The 20,789-nt window shown below is 45.7% G+C and overlaps 1 protein-coding gene across 1 annotated transcript; it reads left to right on the forward strand.

The window, feature by feature from the left end:
- Positions 1-13,107: 13,107 nt before the first annotated feature.
- On the forward strand, positions 13,108-15,287 carry LOC103653359 (exopolygalacturonase). The gene is made up of 5 exons (XM_008680286.1): positions 13,108-13,504; positions 13,618-13,755; positions 13,887-14,054; positions 14,164-14,682; positions 14,786-15,287. The coding sequence occupies exons 1-5, from the start codon at positions 13,367-13,369 to the stop codon at positions 15,005-15,007; spliced, it is 1,185 nt and encodes a 394-aa protein (XP_008678508.1). The 5' UTR covers positions 13,108-13,366; the 3' UTR covers positions 15,008-15,287.
- Positions 15,288-20,789: the final 5,502 nt, after the last annotated feature.

Genomic DNA, 20,789 nt, shown 5'->3' on the forward strand with positions numbered 1-20,789 from the left:
GCTAAGTAACATGAATATCATTTTTGCATGCACGGTTTTCCAAGTTTCGAGTGACCTACAGTTCAAATCTAAATTTTCTGAAGAAATTCAAATAAACGAACTAAATCTACTAACGATTGAAAACTTTGTTAAAATTGTGCACAAATGATACATGTAGGTCTACATAGTGTAGGAACATACCACAAAAATTTTGGGAGACAAAATAAAAAAATAAAAATATACTTTGCCGAGTGTCTAGAGATGACACTCGGTAAAGACTCCTTTGCCGAGTGCCTACACTGTGGCACTCGGCAAAGAAGCCTATTTGCCGAGTGCCACCCGTAGGCTCTCGGCAAAGACTAACGACCGTCAGCTTTGGGACGGCCGTTGACGGCCCTTTGTCGAGAGCCCGCTTTGCCGAGTGTTTGACACTCGGCAAACTTGTCTTTGCCGAGAGCCCCCTGTGCCGAGTGTTCAGCACTCGGTAAAGGGGCTCTTTGCCGAGTTCCTAACTTTACCGAGTGCGGCACTCGGCAAAGCCTTCTTTGCCGAGTGCCCGACAAAAGGCACTCGACAAAGAGTAAAGCACTCGGCAAAGCCTGCGATTCCGGTAGTGGATCCTAGCTAGAGTTATGGTTGTTTCTTCGTCTCGTCATCTCCCGTGCACACTCGTTTCGTATGGTTCGCCTATATAAGATTCATCTTGTTATCGTTGCTCGATACACTTCTTGTCTCTTGTTTTAGCTGTTAGCCAAACACCCTGGCCTGTTCCAGTTCTTGCGCACACAAGCACCGAAAGAGTAGGCCTCTAAACTAATGAGGTGTTTGGTTTGATGAATCATTATATCCAAAATGAAGTGGTGCATCATGGGTACATTCCTCAAATTTGGTGGGATGACTCCATTCCACATATTAGTACTAAATAACTAACTATGAAAAATGAGGTGGTGATGGATTAACACTAGTACACACAGCCTCTATAGTGGTGGTTCTAGAGACGTTTCACTGGCGCTTTTCAGTGCCGCCGGTGCTAGGGGCCAGTGGAAATCGTCATTTCCACTGGCGGTTTTCTTAAGCAACCGCCAGTGGAAATAGCATTTGCACTGGCGGTTTTATAAAGAAAACCGCCAGTGGAAATAGCATTTCCACTGGCGGTTTGTTTTATTTAGCCGCCAGTGGAAAGTTTTCCCGCCTTTTTTTTAAATTTTCAATCAGTACTGAAATTTATATATATTTACACACACAAAACATATATATATATATATATATATTGATATTAAAAGCAACAATGGAATTAAATTCTATCATACATTTATATACATCAAAGTCTTGTTTACAACCATGTATGCATCACACATTATATACATCAAAGTTTTCACTTAAGCTCTAATAACTATCTCGGCTAAGAGATAGTCTACTAATTTCTGTTAGTATTCTAAACTCTGGCAAAGCTAATGTTCCGGAAGCATCGTGATATTTCCCTTCTGCGGGAATGACCTCTTTCAATATGAATGTGCACAGGTCCTCAACTATGCCATACAATGCACCTTCAGTCAAGTTCTCCGGGCTTCCTTGTTGAAATTGCTGTAAAGGAAGTTTATAAACATCATCTATTTATACTCAATAATAACACATTTGCATCTTTAATGACATAAATACATACGTGACTATTACTAATAATACCTTGCCAGGGTTCGTGATGTATCGTCCGTTCATTCTCATGAACTCGCACACGTAGAACCCACATAGGACCGATCCGGGTGGTTGCTTGTGGCACTACATAACGAGAGATTGGTTATTTAGTTGCAACATTGTCCTATGTACGTACATGTATGATATGTATTCATAAATTCACATACTTACCGGCCAGTTATAATGGATGTCTAGTGGCACGCCTTTTTTGGACGTGTCGTACTTTCCACCTTGAAACTTATAAAACCTAAATGCCATGTGATCTCAAATAGAATCACCATGTTATTCTACAATTCTCATCGATATAAGTATGCATGCATAGAAAAGGCTTACAGCTCTAAGATGCTGAGGAATTTTGAATAGGCCGAAGGCTCGGTGTGCAAGGAGTCGAGCACCAGCACCTTTCCAACCTTAGGATAAATGAAGAAGCATATCCAGTGGTCCATTTACGAATCAAACTTGTGATACATGTGTATTGAAATTATTAATTTTATTTATGCAAAATCACACTTACTTAAAGTTGTACGGGGCCACTATGGATTCCCTGTCTTGAAATTGAAGCATTGCGTGTCCTATGTAGGTGGCGTATCTTGCTTCAAAATCCTTCTTCAGATCCTGGATACGCACCTCAATTTCTTCGTCTGTTAGCCCCTATAATGCTTCGTTGCCTTTTCCGATTCTAAAAGTGTGGTTATCCTCGCATATCTTTATTGGGTTGAGATACCCAACCCTTTTACTGGCACTAGCATTGGGATTGGTACCATAAAGGATCTCCTGCTGATCATGTTGCATTCTGCAACGCACACGTGCATGTCAGATATTGAAAATTTATACAACTCACTAATAATAACACATATATATGGAGTATGAGTGACACTTACAATGCAAATATGGTTACAAGTTACACGTCGAGTCTCTGAAGGTTCATCATTAACCACATGTCCTCGAATGTAACAACGACTTTTTGATTTGAACCAATAAAAGCATGGGCTGGTATATTAACACTGATGGTGTCGATGCCAACTGAAGATGCCTGCATGTACCAATCATGCAACCTTTTAATATTAGCCGGGACCTTCCTTAGTTTCTCAAAAGTGAGTAGTGGTCTGCCCGGCACATATTTTTTAGGCACGTTTTTATAATCTGCCTTAGTTGGCTTCTTTATCTTTGCGGCCATTGCCTCAGCCTTTTTTGCGGACTCCTCGAGATCGGCCAAATCAACATTGTCTGACGTGAGGCTCCGTCCAGTCCCTTTCAAAAAACGAACAGTGCCAGCAGTGGATTTACTCTTCTTTTTCTTATCATACGGGGACACTACTTTTGGTATAGAAACTTTAGATGGTCGTGGAGATGGCTGTGGAGAAGGTGGATCCCTGAAGGGCGATGTATGTGGCGGAGACGGTGGGCCACCATGAGGATGAGGAGAAGGAGGGTCAGAAAGAGGATGAGGAGCAGCATGTGAAGTTTGAGGAGGTGATGATGGATGTACAATAGGAACAGCAATTTGAGAAGGCGGAGACGGTTGGGCCTGCAACGAATTCGACCAATCAAGCAATTCGACATCCCTTCGAGGCCAAAGGATAAAATTCTTGATAGCTTGTCCAAGTGTCTCGATACCTTCGGGCCCAGGGATGTCTAGCATGTCGTCCTCGTATCCTTGGACGACTGTCGTCACTTCTACCCTGCAATATTCTTCTGGAATGTCGTTTCCATGGAACTTGCGTCCTGGGATCGCAAGGCCTGTGGCTACTTTCCTTGTACGCTGATTGTTAATACCATATCTTATAACTAGTGTGCATGCCACAGGCCTTGTGATGTCATCAACTGGATAGCGGACCTTATTTCCCGTTGACGCGACAGAGCTTGGGATGGTCGTACCCTCGGTGGCAGCCGGCGTTTGAGCTGCTGGAATTATTTGCATCTGTGGAGTGGTCATTTGTTGAACAGACATCGCACTCGCCATCGCCAATTGCTGCATCAATTATGGAGGAGGATTCGATAGCATTTCAGACATCAGGTCTTTGAACTCTTTCTTGGCCTCCTCCTTAAAATAATTTGCCATCTCTTCCTTGTATCGATCACGTTTCTTGTACAGACCTTCCCATTGTGGTCCGAATCCTTCCATCCATCCTTCCTTAGATGATATTCCTCGTACACGACCAGGATGCTCAGGGTTACCGAGACCAGCCGTTAGAATGTCTTTCTCCCTTTGCGGCTTAAATGTTCCTTCGCTCTGCTTAGCTGCAATTGCATATATGTTTTTTGCCGCTTCTTCGACATTGGGATCATCAAAAGATACACCAGACTCAGTTTCCCTTGGTTTTCTAGCACGGATCCAATTAGCTGTCCTTTCACCGAGTTGCTCGGACAGCGTCGGCAACCCTGCAGCCTTCTTCTCGGTGTCTTCTTGTCTCCATTTAGGAACCTGACACCTGTAACCACCTGTGCCAAGGTGGTGGCGGTATTTGTTCTTCTTAGATAGTTCTGAATTTGCCTCACTTAGCGATATGAAATCAGGGCTGCTCCTCTGCTCTAGAAATACTGCCCACTGACCTGCTGAGATTTTATATTTTTTCGTCGGGTCTAGGCCTTTCTTTGCAAACTTTGTATTCATCTTAGACCTCCAGTTTCGGAAATTTATTGCAAACTGCTTCATCGTGTATTTTTTCACGAGTTCTTCTGAACCCCCAGGCAAAACGAACCTCGTTACTAGCTTATTCCACATTTGATTCTTGACATCATCTGATACATCTCTCCACTGTCGGATTGTGATGTCAAGATTATCTCTAACTAAGAACCCAAGTGCATTCCGAAACTTAGGCAGTGCCTCTTCTGGAGCTAGGGGCTGACCATTCGGGCTCACGTTTGTGATTTTATATGTCTTGTCAGGAAACTTGTTTAGCCCCCTGTCACCTCTGTTCCGATCGCTCTGCTTCCTTTTCCTTGACCTCTCGGTGGTTGTCTCGGTCGATTCCGGTGCGCCTTGGGTAGGTTCCGGTGCGCCTTGGATCGGTTCCGGTGCGTCTTGGTATTGTGCCGCAGCTTTTTTGAGCATCACACGAAATTCAGACAAGACCTCCTATTCATGTAATAAAATGCACAAGAAATCATGCATGTGTAATAGACATTGTGAAATCAGCTAATTAATTAGGTACACACACGAAATTAAGGATGTGTAATTTACCTCATGTTCTTGTGAATCATAAGTAGGGTCACGTTGCAACTCACGCGCAGCGGCCCTATCTATCCTAGTGGTAGGAAAAGGGTCGCTAGGCGTTTCATATCCTTCACTGCTGGATTCTTCTTGAGCAACACTCTTGTCCATGTGGTCGGGCCCTAATCCTTGGTCCTTGGTTGGAGAACTCATTGAGCTACATATTAACATAAGCAATAATTAAATTCGTATTAACAAATACCCTAACCCTTATCGAGGAGGAGTCGTATAGAACGTATAGAGAGAGAGAGAGGGAGAGAGGAGGAGTCGTATAGGACGTATAGAGAGGGAGAGAGGGAGATGGAGAGTCGTATAGAACGTATAGAGAGAGAGAGGGAGAGAGGAGGAGTCGTATAGGACGTATAGAGTCGTATAGAACGTATAGAGAGAGAGAGGAGTCGTATAGAACGTATAGAGAGAGAGGGAGAGAGGAGGAGTCGTATAGGACGTATAGAGAGGGAGAGAGGGAGATGGAGAGTCGTATAGAACGTATAGAGAGAGAGGGAGAGAGAACTCGCTCTGGTCAAGTGGGGTTCAGATGAGTTGCTCTTAATCGAAACAACGCAAGTGTGTCGTACGTCGTCTTCTAATTTCACTAGCTAATAGTACTACAATGGAATATGTAGTTTACTAGTGAATCTAGTCTACATTTTACAATGGAATACGTTGTTTACAATAGAATACAATAGAATATGTTGTTTACAATTGAATACGATGGAAAAAAACATGCTTTCCGTTGCTCTCTCCTCTCTCTCTCTCTAATCTCCCTCCCTTTCCTCTCTCTTCCCTCCCTCCCTCTCCCTCTCTTTCCTCTCTCTTCCCTTTCCCCCTCTCTCCTCTCTCTCCCCTTACACTCTCTTTCCTATATATACACTCCCTCTCCCTCCTCTCTTTTCTCTCTCTCCCTCCCTCCACTCTCTTTCCTCTCTCTTCCCTTTCCCTCTCTCTCCTCTCTCTCCCTCCACTCTCTTTCCTATATATACACTCCCTCTCCCTCCTCTCTCTTCTCTCTCTCTCCCTCCCTCCACTCTCTTTCCTCTCTCTTCTCTTTCCCTCTCTCTCCGGAGAGAGAGGGAAAGAGAAGAGAGAGGAAAGAGAGTGGAGGGAGGGAGAGAGAGAGAGAAGAGAGAGGAGGGAGAGGTCCTCTCCTCTCTCTTCCCTCTCCCTCCTCTATCTTCTCTCCCCCTCTCTCTCTCTCTGCAGAGACGCGCGCAGGGTCTCCCTCTCTTCCCTCTTCCTCCTCTCTCTTCCCTCTAACTCTCTCACTCTTCCTAGTCTTAGGGTTTAGCCGCGGCGCGTGCACGGCGGCGGCGCTTGCACGGCGGCGGCGGCGGCGCGCATGCCCGAGCGATCATAGTCGAAGAAAGGGAGAGAGAGAGAAGAACATACCTACGGCGCGGGGACGACGGCGTGAACAACGGCGGCGCACGACGGAGAAAATCGTCGGGCGAATTTTTGGCAGCCTGACGGCGGGAAGATGGAAAGACAGGGCGCCAGACTTAGCGAAAATTTTTCGGCCCCGCGCGCGCTCCTTTATATAGGAGATATTTCTACTGGCGGTTCTCTATGACAACCGCCAGTAGAAATCATTTATACTGGCGGTTGTCATAGAGAACCGCCGGTAGAAATGCCATCCACACACTGTGGAGGCCATTTCTACTGGCGGTTCTCTATGACAACCGCTAGTAGAAATCATTTATACTGGCGGTTTTCATTGTGAACCGCCAGTAGTAATGTTTTTAGTATATTATTTTTTATTGTATATTCATACATTAATTATATATATTTTTATACATATTAAATATATAAATATATATATATATATATATTTAGTATACATAATATATATATTTACCTCTATCTCTCTCCTCTCTCTCTCCCTCTCCCCTCTCCCTCCTCTCTCTTCCCTCTCTCTCTCCTCTATCTCTCCTCTCTCTCTCCTCTATCTCTCCTCTATCTCTCCTCTCTCTCCTCTATCTCTTCCCTCTCTCTCTCTCCTCTGTCTCTCCTCTCTCTCTCTCTCTCCTCTCTATCTCCTCTCCCTAGCTCCTCTCTCTCCCCTCTCCCTCTCTGTCTCTCTCTCTCCTCTATCTCTCCTCTATCTCTCCTCTCTCTCCTCTATCTCTTCCCTCTCTCTCTCTCTCTCCTCTATCTCTCCTCTCTCTCTCCTCTCTCTCTCCTTTCCCTAGCTCCTCTCTCTCCCCTCTCCCTCTCTCTCTCCAAGTCCTCCCTGCTTTTATTTTACATCGCGTTCTAGGTGATAAACCATGACCGAGAAAAAGACCACGGCTTCCTCTGACGGCGGCACTCCAAAGAAAGCCAAGGTGGTGGTGGAGGATGAGGAAGAGGCGGGGTTGGAGGATGAGGAAGAGGCGACTGTGACAATATCCGTGAAGGACGCGCTGGAGTGCGACATCTGCTGCCTACCCTTCCAGTCCGAAGTTTTCATGGCAAGTCAGATTACCATGCATGTATATATACAGTACATATTGATCGGTAGGCTCCAACATGATGTTTTGCTCTGTGTAAAATCAGTGCAAGAACGGGCATTCTGGATGTGCAAAGTGATGCATCCGCACGGACGGTAAGTGCTGGACCTGCTCCGAGCGCATTGGCAACAATAGCTCTCTCTCCCTCTCCCTCTCCTCTCTAGAAAGTCGTGTAAAATTACATGACATGTCCTAACAATAATCAATTACATGACAACTATATAATCTAGGGAGCTATTGTTCTGCCTTGTCCATCATGGCGTACCCAGGGCATCGAATTGCGTGGGATGCTTCGCTCAACGTTCCTTATCTTGGTTGGATGGTCTATGAAAAGAGACATGTCGTTGAACTGGTTAAAATCCTCTAAATCAGATACACCATCAACTCCTATAGCTTGTTGTTTTCCAGGAAAAACTACATGCTTCGGTTTGTCGGTGCTTTTCTTCTCATTGTTAGAAATGATCTGTTCAGCATAGAAGACCTGTGTAGCACGATTAGTAAGGATCCATGGGTCATCTTTGTAACCTACCTTACTTAGATCAAGAACTCTGACCCCATAGTTGTCTACCGTGACATGTTTGTCTTCAACCCATTGACATCGGAAAACCGATATCTGAAATGTACCATAGTCTAGTTCCCATATGTCCTCAATAAAGCCAAAATATGTAATAATCTCACCAGTTTCATCATCTATGGCCTCGCATCGAACACCACTGTTTTGTGACATGCTCTTTTTGTCCTTGGACTTTGTACAAAATGTGAATCCACTAATGTCATAGGTTTGCCATGTTGTGACCTGGCGTGAAGGTCCAGATGCCAACCCCTTGATGGTTTTTTCTTCTATTGTTTCTCCACGTGGAATGTCCTTCACCATTAGCCATGTGTTGAACCGCTGCTTATGTTGCTTCATTACCCAATCAGCCGTATGCCCATGATTTTGCTCGTGAAACTCATTGATGTGTTGTTGGATAAATGGCTCTATTATCGCTAGCTGATGTAGGATGCTGTGATGTGCCTCAAGTACTGTATTGTAATCTGGTGGAATGAAAGATTTCCGTCCCATCCTCCCGCTTCCATACAATCTACCCTCGTGTCGTGACGGAGGCAGACCTATTGCAACCTGATCTTTTAGGATATTATTGCAGAATAGACCTCCCGACTCAATGGCCTCTTCAGTACAGTACCCCTCTATCATGGATGCCTCGGGACGAGCACGGGTTGATACATAGCCATTCAGTATTGACATGAAACGCCCGTACGTCCACATTTCATGTAAGTACATGGGACCCAATGCCTCTATTTGTGGCACCAAGTGCACCACAAGGTGCACCATAATATCAAAGAACGATGGAGGGAAACACATCTCAAACTGTGTTATTGTCTCCACTGCAAATTCCTGAAGAGATGCCAACTCATCACGGTCAATTACCTTTTGTGAAATTCTGTTGAAAAAGTAGCACAACCGTGTGATTGCCATCTTTAAAAACAAAGGATTTATAGCCCTGATGGCAATATGTAGGAATGTAGTCAGCATGACATGACAATCATGTGAGTTGTAGTTGGTGACTATCAAGTCTTTCATTGACACAATACTTCGTATGCTAGAGCAGAATCCGGATGGGACTTTCAAATTCTTAAGCCAAACACACATCGCATGTTTCTCATCTACATTGAGATTGTAGCTTGCTGCTGGGAGATGATACTTCCCATTTTCTTGAAGAACAGGATGTAGTTCCTTTTTTATGCCTAAATTTACCAAGTCCATGCGTGAATTGAGCCCTTCTTTTGTTTTGCCCTTTATGTCTAGCAAGGTGCCAATTATGCTTTCAAACACGTTCTTCTGAACGTGCATACCATCGATCGCATGCCGCACATCTAACTCTTTCCAGTAAGGCAAGTACTCGAAGAAAATAGACTTTTTCTTGAATATAGCCCCCGGAGCTGGTTTGACATCTTTCCTTGTTTTTCCGTCTTTTGTCTTCTTCCCGAAAACAAACTTGATATTCTTGACTATTTCAAAAACTCTATGACCTTTATTGTTACCCGATGGAGCAGTAGAATGTAGTTCACCATTATTGTCAAAGTACTTATCCATCTTTCGCATGCGGTACCTGTGTCCTTCCAATAAAAAGCGTCTGTGCCTCATGTACACTATCTTCTTAGATGCAGTAAGGGACACGTAAGTAGTTTCATCAATGCATACTGTGCAGCCAACCTTTCCCTTAAACTGGCCTGATAATGTGAAGAGTGCAGGGTAATCGTTGATCGTAACAAAAATAATTGCTCTCAGCGTGAATGAATCTTTACGATACTCATCCAACATTTGAACACCCGTTACCCACAATATTTTCATATCCTCCATTAAGGGCTCTAAAAATACATCCATATCAACTCCAGGTTGTGTAGGTCCAGAAATAAGCATGGTTAGCAAAATGTACTTCCGTTTCTGCATCAACCATGAAGGAAGGTTGTATATGGTGAGGATCACTGGCCATGTGCTATGCTTGCTGCTCCTTTCAGCAAATGGATTCATTCCATCAGTACTCAGTGCGAACCTAACATTTCTTGGTTCATCGGCAAAGTCTCGGTGGTTCTCATTGAAATCTTGCCACTGCTTCCCATCGGCTGGATGTCGAAGCTTCCCATCGTTTTTGTGCTCATTAGAAGCATGCCAGCTCATAAGTTTGGCATCCTCAGGGTTAGCGAACAAACACCTCAATCGATCGACGACGGGGAGGTACCACATCACCAAAGCAGGAATCTTTTTGAGCGCATAATAGTCTACTTCTTTTTCTTTGCTCGTGGATTTTGAAGTCTTCTTTTTGGCTTTCTTTCGCTTCTTCCCTTTAGACACAGATGCAACACACTCTTCCTCTCGATAGTCTTTATTCATCTTGTACCTACTTGCACCACACTTTGGGCAGCTCTCTAAGTCTTTATAATCATCACCTCGATAAAGGATACAGTGATTTCTACACGCGTGGATCTTCTCCACGCCCATAGTGAGTGGACTGATTAGTTTCTTTGCATAGTACGTGTTAGCAGGCACTTTGTTCTCCTTTGGAAGCATGTCTGCGACAATACTCAAGAACGCATCGAAGCCAGCATCAGACAGACCATATCTAGCTTTTAACATCAACAACTTTAACACAGACCGGAGCGTCGTGAACTCTTTGGTACAGCCCTTAGACTCGTCGTACAAAGGCTCTTATGCTGCCTTCTTCAGGGACTCCATACCTTTCATGAAGAACATCGATGGATCTGTATGACGACGCAACATTGCCTCTAACAACTCTGCATCTTCCTCGTCCATAACATTTGGCAGAACATGGGTTCTTTCACGTTCATTTCCTCCGGCGTAACCATGATCAGTAACATTTGGCACTACATGTTCGCTCTGTGGAAGAGGTTGTTGTGTCTCGTGAACGAACTGAAAGCTGTCGTCGATGTTCGCAGGGTTTCCAGCTGTATAAGGCGAAGAGCTACCCTCTCCATGCTTTGTCCAAATTATGTAATCTTTCACAAATCCTCGGCATACCAGATGAGATATGATTTGTTCTGTGTCATCAAATACAACAACATTTTTGCAGTCCATGCATGGACAATATATGTGCTTTGTCTTTGTTCTCCAAGCATGGTTCTTAGCGACAACAATAAACTTATGGACCTCAGATATGTATGATGGATCTAGCCTTGATAAGTTATACATCCAGGATATCCTCTCCATCATCACCTGTAAAAAAGTAACATAAAACACATGGTGAAACCCTATATCCAAAAATGTGGCTAAAATATGAAACCCTCTCTCTCTCCTCTCTCTCTCTATCCTCTCTCTCTCTCCTCTCTTTTAGTCGAATAGTCCTTCCTGCTTTTATTTTACCTCGCGTTCTAAGTGATAAACCATGACCGGGAAAAAGACCACGGCTTCTCTATGGAGGATGAGGAAGAGGCGGGCTTCTCTACGGCGGCACTCCAAAGAAAGCCAAGGTGGTGGTGGAGGATGAGGAAGAGGCGGGGTTGGAGGATGAGGAAGAGGCGACTGTGACACTATCCATGGAGAATGACGCGCTGGAGTGCGACATCTGCTGCCTACCCTTCCAGTCCGAAGTCTTCATGGCAAGTCAGATTACCATGCATGTATATATACAGTACATATTGATCGGTAGGCTCCAGCATGATGCTCTGCTCTATGTAAAATCAGTGCAAGAACGGGCATTCTGGATGTGCAAAGTGCTGCAACCAAAATGTGCCTAAAATGGAGGAAAAATGAACAAAATTTGGCAAAAGAAACATAAGCCTAACTTTCCTAACTACTAATAAACAAAAAAATTTAATACCCAAACCTATCTCTAACACATGGTGAAAGCCTAGTTTCAAAATGTAGTTAAAATTGAAACATAATTAAACAACCTTCCATACAACACATTCACCATTCATTAAGCAATTAAATATGTGTTATGGATAAACTTAATTGAGAACTAAAAATGAAAAAGGAGAGGGAATAGACAAAAACTGACCATCTTAAACAACCTCATTTGAGGAAATAGAGAAAATAACCTAGCTATACTCTTCTCTCTCTCATGTAAAACCCTAGATCCAAAATGTGGCTAAAATTGAGCAAGAATGAACAAAAATTGACAAAGAAACATAAACCAACCTTTCTTATCCACCTTCTTCCAAGAAATGAAGACCAAAACCTCCCCCCTTATATTTTTGTGAAATCTGGACCTCCAAAATCGCCTCCAATGGAAGTTGGCTGCGAGCATACAGTTCACTGTCGGGGGAAAGAAGAGGGGTATTTATAACAGACAGTTCACTGGCGGTTGGCTTTAAAAACCGCCAGTGGAAACCTATTTCCACTGGCGGTTATCTTAACACAACCGCCAGTGAAAACATCCTATTTCCACTGGCGGTTGTGTAACACCAACCGCCAGTGAAAATTGATTTCCACTGGCGGTTATCTTAACACAACCGCCAGTGGAAACATCCTATTTTCACTGGCGGTTGTTTTAAGATAACCGCCAGTGGAAATAGGTTTCCACTGACGGTTCCCAAGACGGACCCACCTCGTTTTTTTTACCGGCGCGCGATAACTGAAACCGCCAGTGATAATTTATGGGTGCCGCAGGCTATGAGCTCTTTTCTACTAGTGTAACTCACTCCATTCCACAAACCAAACAAAAAAGTGAGGAGTGAGAAGATGATGAACTATATCATCCCTCAAACTAAATACTCCATAAGTGTCGTTCAAGAGTTCACTTATTTGGGTGGAGAACGATAATGATGTTTTTGGGAAGTGCCCGCCAGATGACACGGTTGCTTGTTTCATCCTCTCTTTTCTAGTGTTAATCGACTCTCCATCCTCTCTGCTGGCATGATGAATATGTGGTGATAGGTACTTTTGACGGGAGAGAAGCCTGGACCGGAGGACGTGGAAGTTCGAATTTGACCGCGGTCGGCAGGCTGGACCCTGTCCGCGCGCGCGGTTAGTGGGAGACCCATGACCTGGTGTCAGAGGCACGCGTGCACGCGTCAGATGGAATTCCCTTCGCCGGTTGCTACGTCCCAGCACTGCATGCGCTTGCTTCTGCTCTGGTTCCAGTGAAACAAGGTCCTCCATGGAACCACCACCGCAGGAAGAGCTCAAGTGCTCCAAATTTAGGCACCCCCCGTGTCCCCGAGCCCCCGGTTTAAATCGCCCGCGCTCGAGTGTCACTCGCGAGTGCCCGCAGACCCCCGATGTTGCCGCTGGGTTGCATTAATTGCATGCATGGAACAATAAACCGTGCCAACCTGCTGGTTGAGACTTGAGAGAGAGAGAGAGAGAGAGATCAGAGATAGAGAGAAGAGAGCGAGGAGGAAGACAGAGATCAGCGGCGGACCGGCGGCGTGGCAGGAGATCGAGGCGGCCGACCCATGTGCTTATGCCCCGTTACGACGGCAGCAGCATCGTGCGCGCGTGACTGATCCGCCGAAGCAGACACCGCGTACCATGGAAGCGCGGCCGCGGCTGCTCCTAGTCGCCGCCGTGGCGGTCTTCGTGTCAGTGTCCGCCGCCGCCGGGGCGGCCGTCGTCATAAACGTGAAGAACTACGGGGCCCATGGGAATGGCGTCAACGATGATACCAAGGTTGGGCCGGGCCGGGGCTTATTCATTTCTTCCTTCGTCCTCGATGTGTGTCTGCCTGCCCTCTGATTCACCCTCCGGCCGGCCGGCCGGCACTCTGATTCATGATGCTGCAGCCGCTGATGGCAGCGTGGAAGGCAGCGTGCGGATCAGCTGGCGCGGTGACGATGGTCGTCGCGCCGGGGACGTACTACATCGGGCCGGTGCAGTTCCACGGCCCCTGCAAGGCGTCCACCTTGACCTTCCAGCTGCAGGCACGTCGTCATCAGTTGCGCATTCATTCCCTTGGTAGTTTGCCGATCACACATTCACACGGACGTGTGTGTGGGCATGCGGTTACGTACAGTCTTGCATCCATGATTTGATGGTGGTGGTGGTGGTGCAGGGGACGCTCAAGGCCGCCACGGACCTGAAGCGGTTCGGCAACGACTGGATCGAGTTCGGGTGGGTGAACGGGCTGACCGTCGCCGGCGGCGTCATCGACGGCCAGGGCGCCGCCTCGTGGCCTTTCAACAAGTGCCCCATCCGCAAGGACTGCAAAGTGCTGCCCACGGTCCGTAAGGACGGAGAGCATCGAGCACTCAATGAACTAACCGGTGATCGACGATCGATCACTCTAACATGTGCATCTGCATTACCACGTCGTACATATATATATGCAGAGCGTGCTGTTCGTGAACAGCCAGAACACGGTGGTGCGCGACGTGACGTCGGTGAACCCCAAGTTCTTCCACATGGCGCTGCTGTCGGTGAAGAACGTCCGGATGAGCGGGCTGAGGATCCGAGCGCCGCCCAACAGCCCCAACACGGACGGCATCCACATCGAGCGCAGCAGCGGGGTGTCCATCGTGGACACGCACATCGGCACGGGCGACGACTGCATCTCCGTCGGCCAGGGAAACGACAACGTGGAGGTCTCCCGCGTGCAGTGCGGCCCGGGCCACGGCATGAGCGTCGGCAGCCTGGGCCGATACTCCGGCGAGGGCGACGTCACGCGGGTGCACGTCCGCGACATGACCTTCACGGGCACCACCAACGGCGTCCGCATCAAGACCTGGGAGAACTCGCCGTCCAGGAGCAACGCCGCGCACATGGTCTTCGAGAACATGGTCATGAAGGACGTCCAGAACCCTATCATCATCGACCAGAAGTACTGCCCCTACTACAACTGCGAGCACAAGGTACGGTATCGTCTTCGTCTCGATCGATCGTCGTTGCCATTGATGTCGACATCATAACAACATATATATGTGATTAATGCTCTTTCATTTCATTTACATGCAGTACGTGTCCGGGGTCACTCTCAAGGACATTCACTTCAGGAACATCAAGGGCACGGCGACTACGCCGGTGGCGGTGTTGCTTCGCTGCGGCGTGCCGTGCCAGGGTCTGGTGCTGCAGGACGTGGACCTTAGGTACAAGGGGCAGGGTGCCACATCGGCCAAGTGCGAGAACGCCAAGGCCAAGTACGTTGGCTACCAGTTCCCCAAGCCCTGCAGCCCCTAGCTTAGATAGGTGTCGTCGTGTGGCGCGAGGAGATCCTCTCCGTGGCCGGCCGGCCGGCCCCGCTTACCACTCTGGTGTACCTGGCTCTAGCTAGCTAGCTCCAGTGTGCGGTGAAGTGGGCTTTGATTCTTCCATCGTGTTGTCTAGACGTACGTTTTTCTTTTGGCTTTTCATGTTTGCTTTCTTGATTAGCTGATTTTTGTGTTATGTGTAATCGCAATTTCTGTCATCTGCTAGTTGCCTGCATCAGTGAATTGTGACTTCAGTTGGTAAAACCTAACTCATGGTTCAGTTGTTAACTTGCTTGTGGCTTCTATGATGCATGTGCTAGATAAGATTACCATCCCATGTGTGAGTTATTCAATCCATGCATCTCAATTGTCAAATGAGCTAGAAGTTTTACATCTAAGTTAAACTTGGACCATTTTTTTTAAAAAAAATAACTGGAATCCAATGTGATATGTTAATTCTAAGCTAATCAATCGGAGCTTGTTTGATTAGAAAAAAATTTTAGCATTGCTAGAGAGAGCATTTAGGATGTGGTCAGAAATAACTTTTAGGGCTTATTCGGTTAGGGATGAATTGAGTGGATCAAATCCCCTCATATACAAATTTGGATAGGAGGGGATTAAATCCCCTCCAATCCCCCTCAAACCACCTCAAAACCAAACAAGGCCATCTCCAACTCTTATGTAAAATGGTTCCTAAATCTAAGTTTGAGTTATTAGAAAAACACGTCTCCAATAGGATCCTAATAAACGATGCTGCTAAATTTAAGAAGTTACTATTTTATCCTTTCTTGTCCTCATATTTGGCAACCCGTGAGGGACTCCTCAAAGCACCTTTTCACGCGAAATTAGTGTTCTATGCCTTCTGTTTTATTCTCTTTTATATTTTATCAATAAACTCCGGGTTACTATGGGAAAAGAATTTTGCTACATGTTAGACTTTTTTATTTCTACAATTTGCAATTTAGGTCATATTTGGAATCGATTAATCATAAATATGTGTCTGTTTTGTACACAAATTCTTTATATGCATATTTTAGAACCATTGCAAGAACAATGTCATGTTTGATGGGAAGACACAAAACTTCCTAGAACGTGAGAGGGAGATAAGTTTCTAGCTGACATAATTTGAAATATTTAGCAGCTAAAAATAGAGAACTACTAGAGAACACATATTTTTTACTCCCTACTATTATTTAGCAAGTCCTCACATCTGTCTTTAGGGAGCTTTTTTTACAAAACTACTGGAGATGCTCTAGTACAGGCACGACCACCTCTAGCAAAAGAACATTACTAGGATACTTTCAGTGTGGATTTCGTTTGAGTCCTATCTTCATTAAATATCTTACCACATAAGCAAAGATGGTGTCATGTTAAGAAGAGAGATAGAGAGAGTTTCACGGGAGGTGGGAGAGTTTCATCTAGATGAAACTCCATAGTTAAAAGTTGATGTGACATTCTTAAAAATAGTGCAATAAAACTATGTATTGAAAATAGCCTTACTCCATTTCTAGAAGTGGTTGTGGTTCCCACCTCTATTAACTATGAACATAGGTACATATCCATATCAAAAATTGCCACCTCTTTTAATAGTTTATATACTAACATTAATTTAGTTTGTGCTATCATGATTGATTTTTCACAATTATAATTTATTAGAACTAAATAAGGCATAATTATAACCAACTACCAGAATGTTGTTCTGCAACAATGTGAAAGAATTGTCTGATTTAACCTAATTCTAATCGGACTTATCAGTCATCTGGCACTAAGTACCTAAGGTACCATGTCAAATCTAGTAATCTGTTCACCACATCTAAAATGGAGAACTTGAAATATCTAGGTTAGCATGGCCTTCGAGTGAAATGATGCACACAACTTTGTTGCCTTCCAGTGGTTCAAAGTGAGGGAGGGATATGTTGACGAGGTCTCCTTGAAGCGAACTAAGATCATGTGCAGTGGACACGATCTGGTGAAGGAGTTCGTCGCCTATGGGGTGTGGCCACTGAGCCATGGTTGGATACTGGAGGAGGTGGTGCGAAGGGTTTTGTCGCTTAAGAGCAAGATTATTAAGCGAGAGATTGTGGTGTTGAGCCCAGCCTTTGTTGTTAGCTTGGACAGGAGGGATGGGGCAACCTTCGTCAATGAGGTTGAGGCCAAGGCAATTAAGGTTTTTGGAAAATATGCCAAGAAAGTTGAGCTCCCAAAGAGTGTGGACATTTGGGGCTCCAACATTCGTCTTAACAGGGTCTTCAAGCTAAATGGCTTGTATTATGGCCCTTACCCTGAGGATGGTGATGAAAATGTTGATGAATCATTGGGCGCATGGGCGAAGGGGAAGGGGCCACGAAGGGAGAGGTTGGACCAAGGGGATCTAAGCGGAAGGCACCCTTCGCCAACTCGAAGAAGAAGAAAAAACAAAGGACATGATCTCCCGCGCCCGCAAGGTTAGCTAGTGGCGTCAAGGAGTATGGGTTTGTCGACGTGTCGACGAGTTTTGTTGAAGACCTAGCTACCACATGATAGGCTTTGGCCAGATGATGTCTAGCGCTATCTTGAGGGAGGCAGCAGCGAAGGCGTCAGAGCTTACTGGGCTAGGGGTATCAAGATTCCTAGGGCCACTAGCGAAGACATAAAAATGTCTAGGTTAGCATGGTACTTTAATATTTTTCCTTATGAAAGTAACATTTAGGATGTTATGTCAGCTCTCATGGAGAAAGAACGGAAGGAGCCCAAGAAGAGGGTGGTGCCTTCGCGGCTAATAGATCTGCATCTAACGACTAGGGTGTTGCTTGCTAAGACAAACGAGAAGGCAAAGCCTAGCACCCCTTAACATGGAGCAACTGAGGCTAGACACCCAGTGGTGAAGGCAACAGCTGTGGGTTCTAGGACTCGCCTTTTTCGACTGCGACATGTGGTGGAAATGTGGCGAGGGGTGTAATGTAATTACCGGTGCGAGATGTCCCATGAGTTGAGGCCCTCGTCATCGTGACCACTGATATATTAGTGACCGACTATGCCAGAATGATGTGATGCATTTCAGGGTTCATGAGGAAGCGGGTGCTGGTGAGTTTTTTGTCACGGTTAACATCATCTTTGGGCGTAGGTGACGAGGCTGGCTGAAAGGGAAATGGGCAAGTTAGCCATTTCTACATGTTTTGGTGATTGAATGTCCAACACACTATCATGGACTAACTTGTTTGCTAAGTGTATGAACGTAGGTTTACTTGTATGCAATTGAAAGGTTCTAAGTGCAAATGGGATCCAAAGAGACTAGAAAGTGCAACTTGGAAGAAAAGGGTAAAATTGTGAGGTTTGAACCTTTAGATAAGTTTCATAGGCCTAATATAATGTTTCTAGCACTTGTGTTTGCACTCTAACTCAATTTGTAGAGAAAAGTGTCTTTTGGACTTGGTTTGCGCCAAAATAGGAACTATGATGATAATAAGTGAAAGAGGTGAGTTTCCTAGACTTACTTAATTGGATTATACTCTAACTATGTTTTTCTAAGTCGTAGGGAAGCTCACAAGAAAGGACAAATCAAATGGAATAAGTTAGGCTCAAAAGAGCTTAACTTGTGCTGGTCTGGGACTCACCGGATCGGTCCGATAGCACACCTGACCGGGTCTGTAGAGAGTCCAGACTCAAGTTCTGGTGGCCTGGTGCACTGGACCATCTATAGGACAAGGTCCGGAGTTGCACTGTACCATCTACTGTGGAGGGTGCGATGGCGCACTGTACCTCGCTCCAACTAGTGTCTTGTCGTGCAATGGCTAGTTCCAACGGTCGGGTGACACGTGGCGGTCTGGTGGTTGACCAAACCGATCTAATGCCCACTTGACTTGGAAGGATGCAGTCAGGACCCCGAAGGAGTCGCTACAGGGCTCAATCCAGTGGTGCACCAGACCAGTCCGGTGTGCCAGCCAAGAGCTAGTTTTCAGTTGGTTTTTGTAGGAAGGTTCAACGGCTCCTAGCTGCCGTCTATAAAAGGCCCCCCATTTTGACCTCCAAGGACAACAAGCATACGAAGAGCACATACTTTACTCCTACACATTTGTAAGACGTCAAACTGAAAGTCAGTTCTAGAGAGATAGTGCTAATTTGTTGTTGTGTGTTCGTGTTGTGGCTTTATGGTGTTGTTTTGCTGCTCTTGTGTGTGTTCTTACTCTCCTTCTTGGTGTTTCTAGAGTTGTAATAGATATCAAACTATGTACGGTCGTAAGAGACTCCAACCTATGGAGATCCTTGCAAAGGGGAAGATATAAGGAAGAACTGTGGACTCAAGTTGATCACTGGATCACTTGAGAGGGGTTGGTCGCAACCCTCATCCTCTAGGACACCACAACATGGAGTAGGAAAGCATTTGAGGCATGACCGAACCACGATAAAAATCGTCGTGTCTCTTATGTTTGATCAGTTGCGATTTTTGCTCTTCTAGTTCTTGCTTCATTCTTCACTTGCAATATTGCTTAAGTTAAATGCACAATCTTGTGACAACAATTGAGTGGAAGAATCTCTCCTCCTTCTCACTCTGTCTTGATCTAATTTTGCACTAACACTTAATTTGGATCAAGTTTTTGTTTAAGTTGTTATTTTCAGGCATCACCTATCCACCCCCTCTAGGTGACAATCACTAGCCACTATATGGTGGTGCACTACCAGTCCCTAGCGAAGGACACCGAAGGGGGTTGGACCCTTGGGCCCAATTCTGAGCAATGGTGGAGGGAGATCGAAATGTCGTCGGTACTATGGTCTCGGGCAAAGATGCTGAAGTTGTGACGACAGCGTTGGGAAAGGCGACCGAGGCCGCGAAGGCTATGGTCATGGCAACAAAAGTGACCCTAGAAGCAGTCGAGATGTCTTCATAGCAATTGCATTGTGTAAGTCTGTTGTGTTTTTTGTGTTATACATGGGAGTAAAAATAACGTTGTTGTTTTTGTGTAGGTTGGCACCTTCGCTAATCAGGTCGTGTTGGGTGCCTTCGTTGCCTCAGCAACATTGCAGCTGGAGGATGAGAAGAAGGCCCTGGAGAAGATGGTTGAGCGTCTCCTCTCCCAGGTTGCCAAGGAGATACAGGACAAGAAGGCATTTGATGCAAAGAACCAACGTCTTGCCGAGAGGATCTCCCATCTCAAGGGGGATAACACATCCCTTCGTCTTCAGCTTGATGAGTCAAAGGTGGTAGAAGCGGATGGGTGGGTAGAGGCGTATCGTGTGCTAGAGGGGTCGGATAGGATGGTCAGGGAGTTGGTCCCGCTGATATTTGTGAGGAGGTGAAACCGATGTGCGCACCATTCTGCGAGGCCTACAAGGCATTGGGTGTTGAGGCGGAGCCTTTCGACGAGGAGGGGTAACCTAGGTAACTGTTTCTTTGGTTGGCTACAAGATCAATTTGTCAACCTCCCTAGAGTCATCTAGGGGTTGATGGCCTACTTTGCCCTTGTTACACATGAGGGCAGTATAAATGCCCTTGCGCATGAAGGCTGTAGCCACTTTGAGTGGTTCGAGGTCTCCAACGGCTCCTTTGACCGTGGAGTGTACAATGTCAAGGACATGACACTGAAGAGTCCATCGGGATGCTCTTTGACCAGATGTGGGGCCGTATGGTCTGTCCGTTGTGTGGGAGAGAATGAGGCGTGAAATAGAGCAACTAATTTTTTACATTAGTTACGTAGCTTTGTTATGGCCTAATAATTGTGTTGTCTGTCTTAGGTGCGACTGATCGTGGAGGCGAAGAGTCTGGTTGACTCCAGGGTGGACGTTGGGTGGGTGAC

Source organism: Zea mays, chromosome 4 (assembly GCF_902167145.1).
Source record: "Zea mays cultivar B73 chromosome 4, Zm-B73-REFERENCE-NAM-5.0, whole genome shotgun sequence".
NCBI lineage: Eukaryota > Viridiplantae > Streptophyta > Magnoliopsida > Poales > Poaceae > Zea > Zea mays.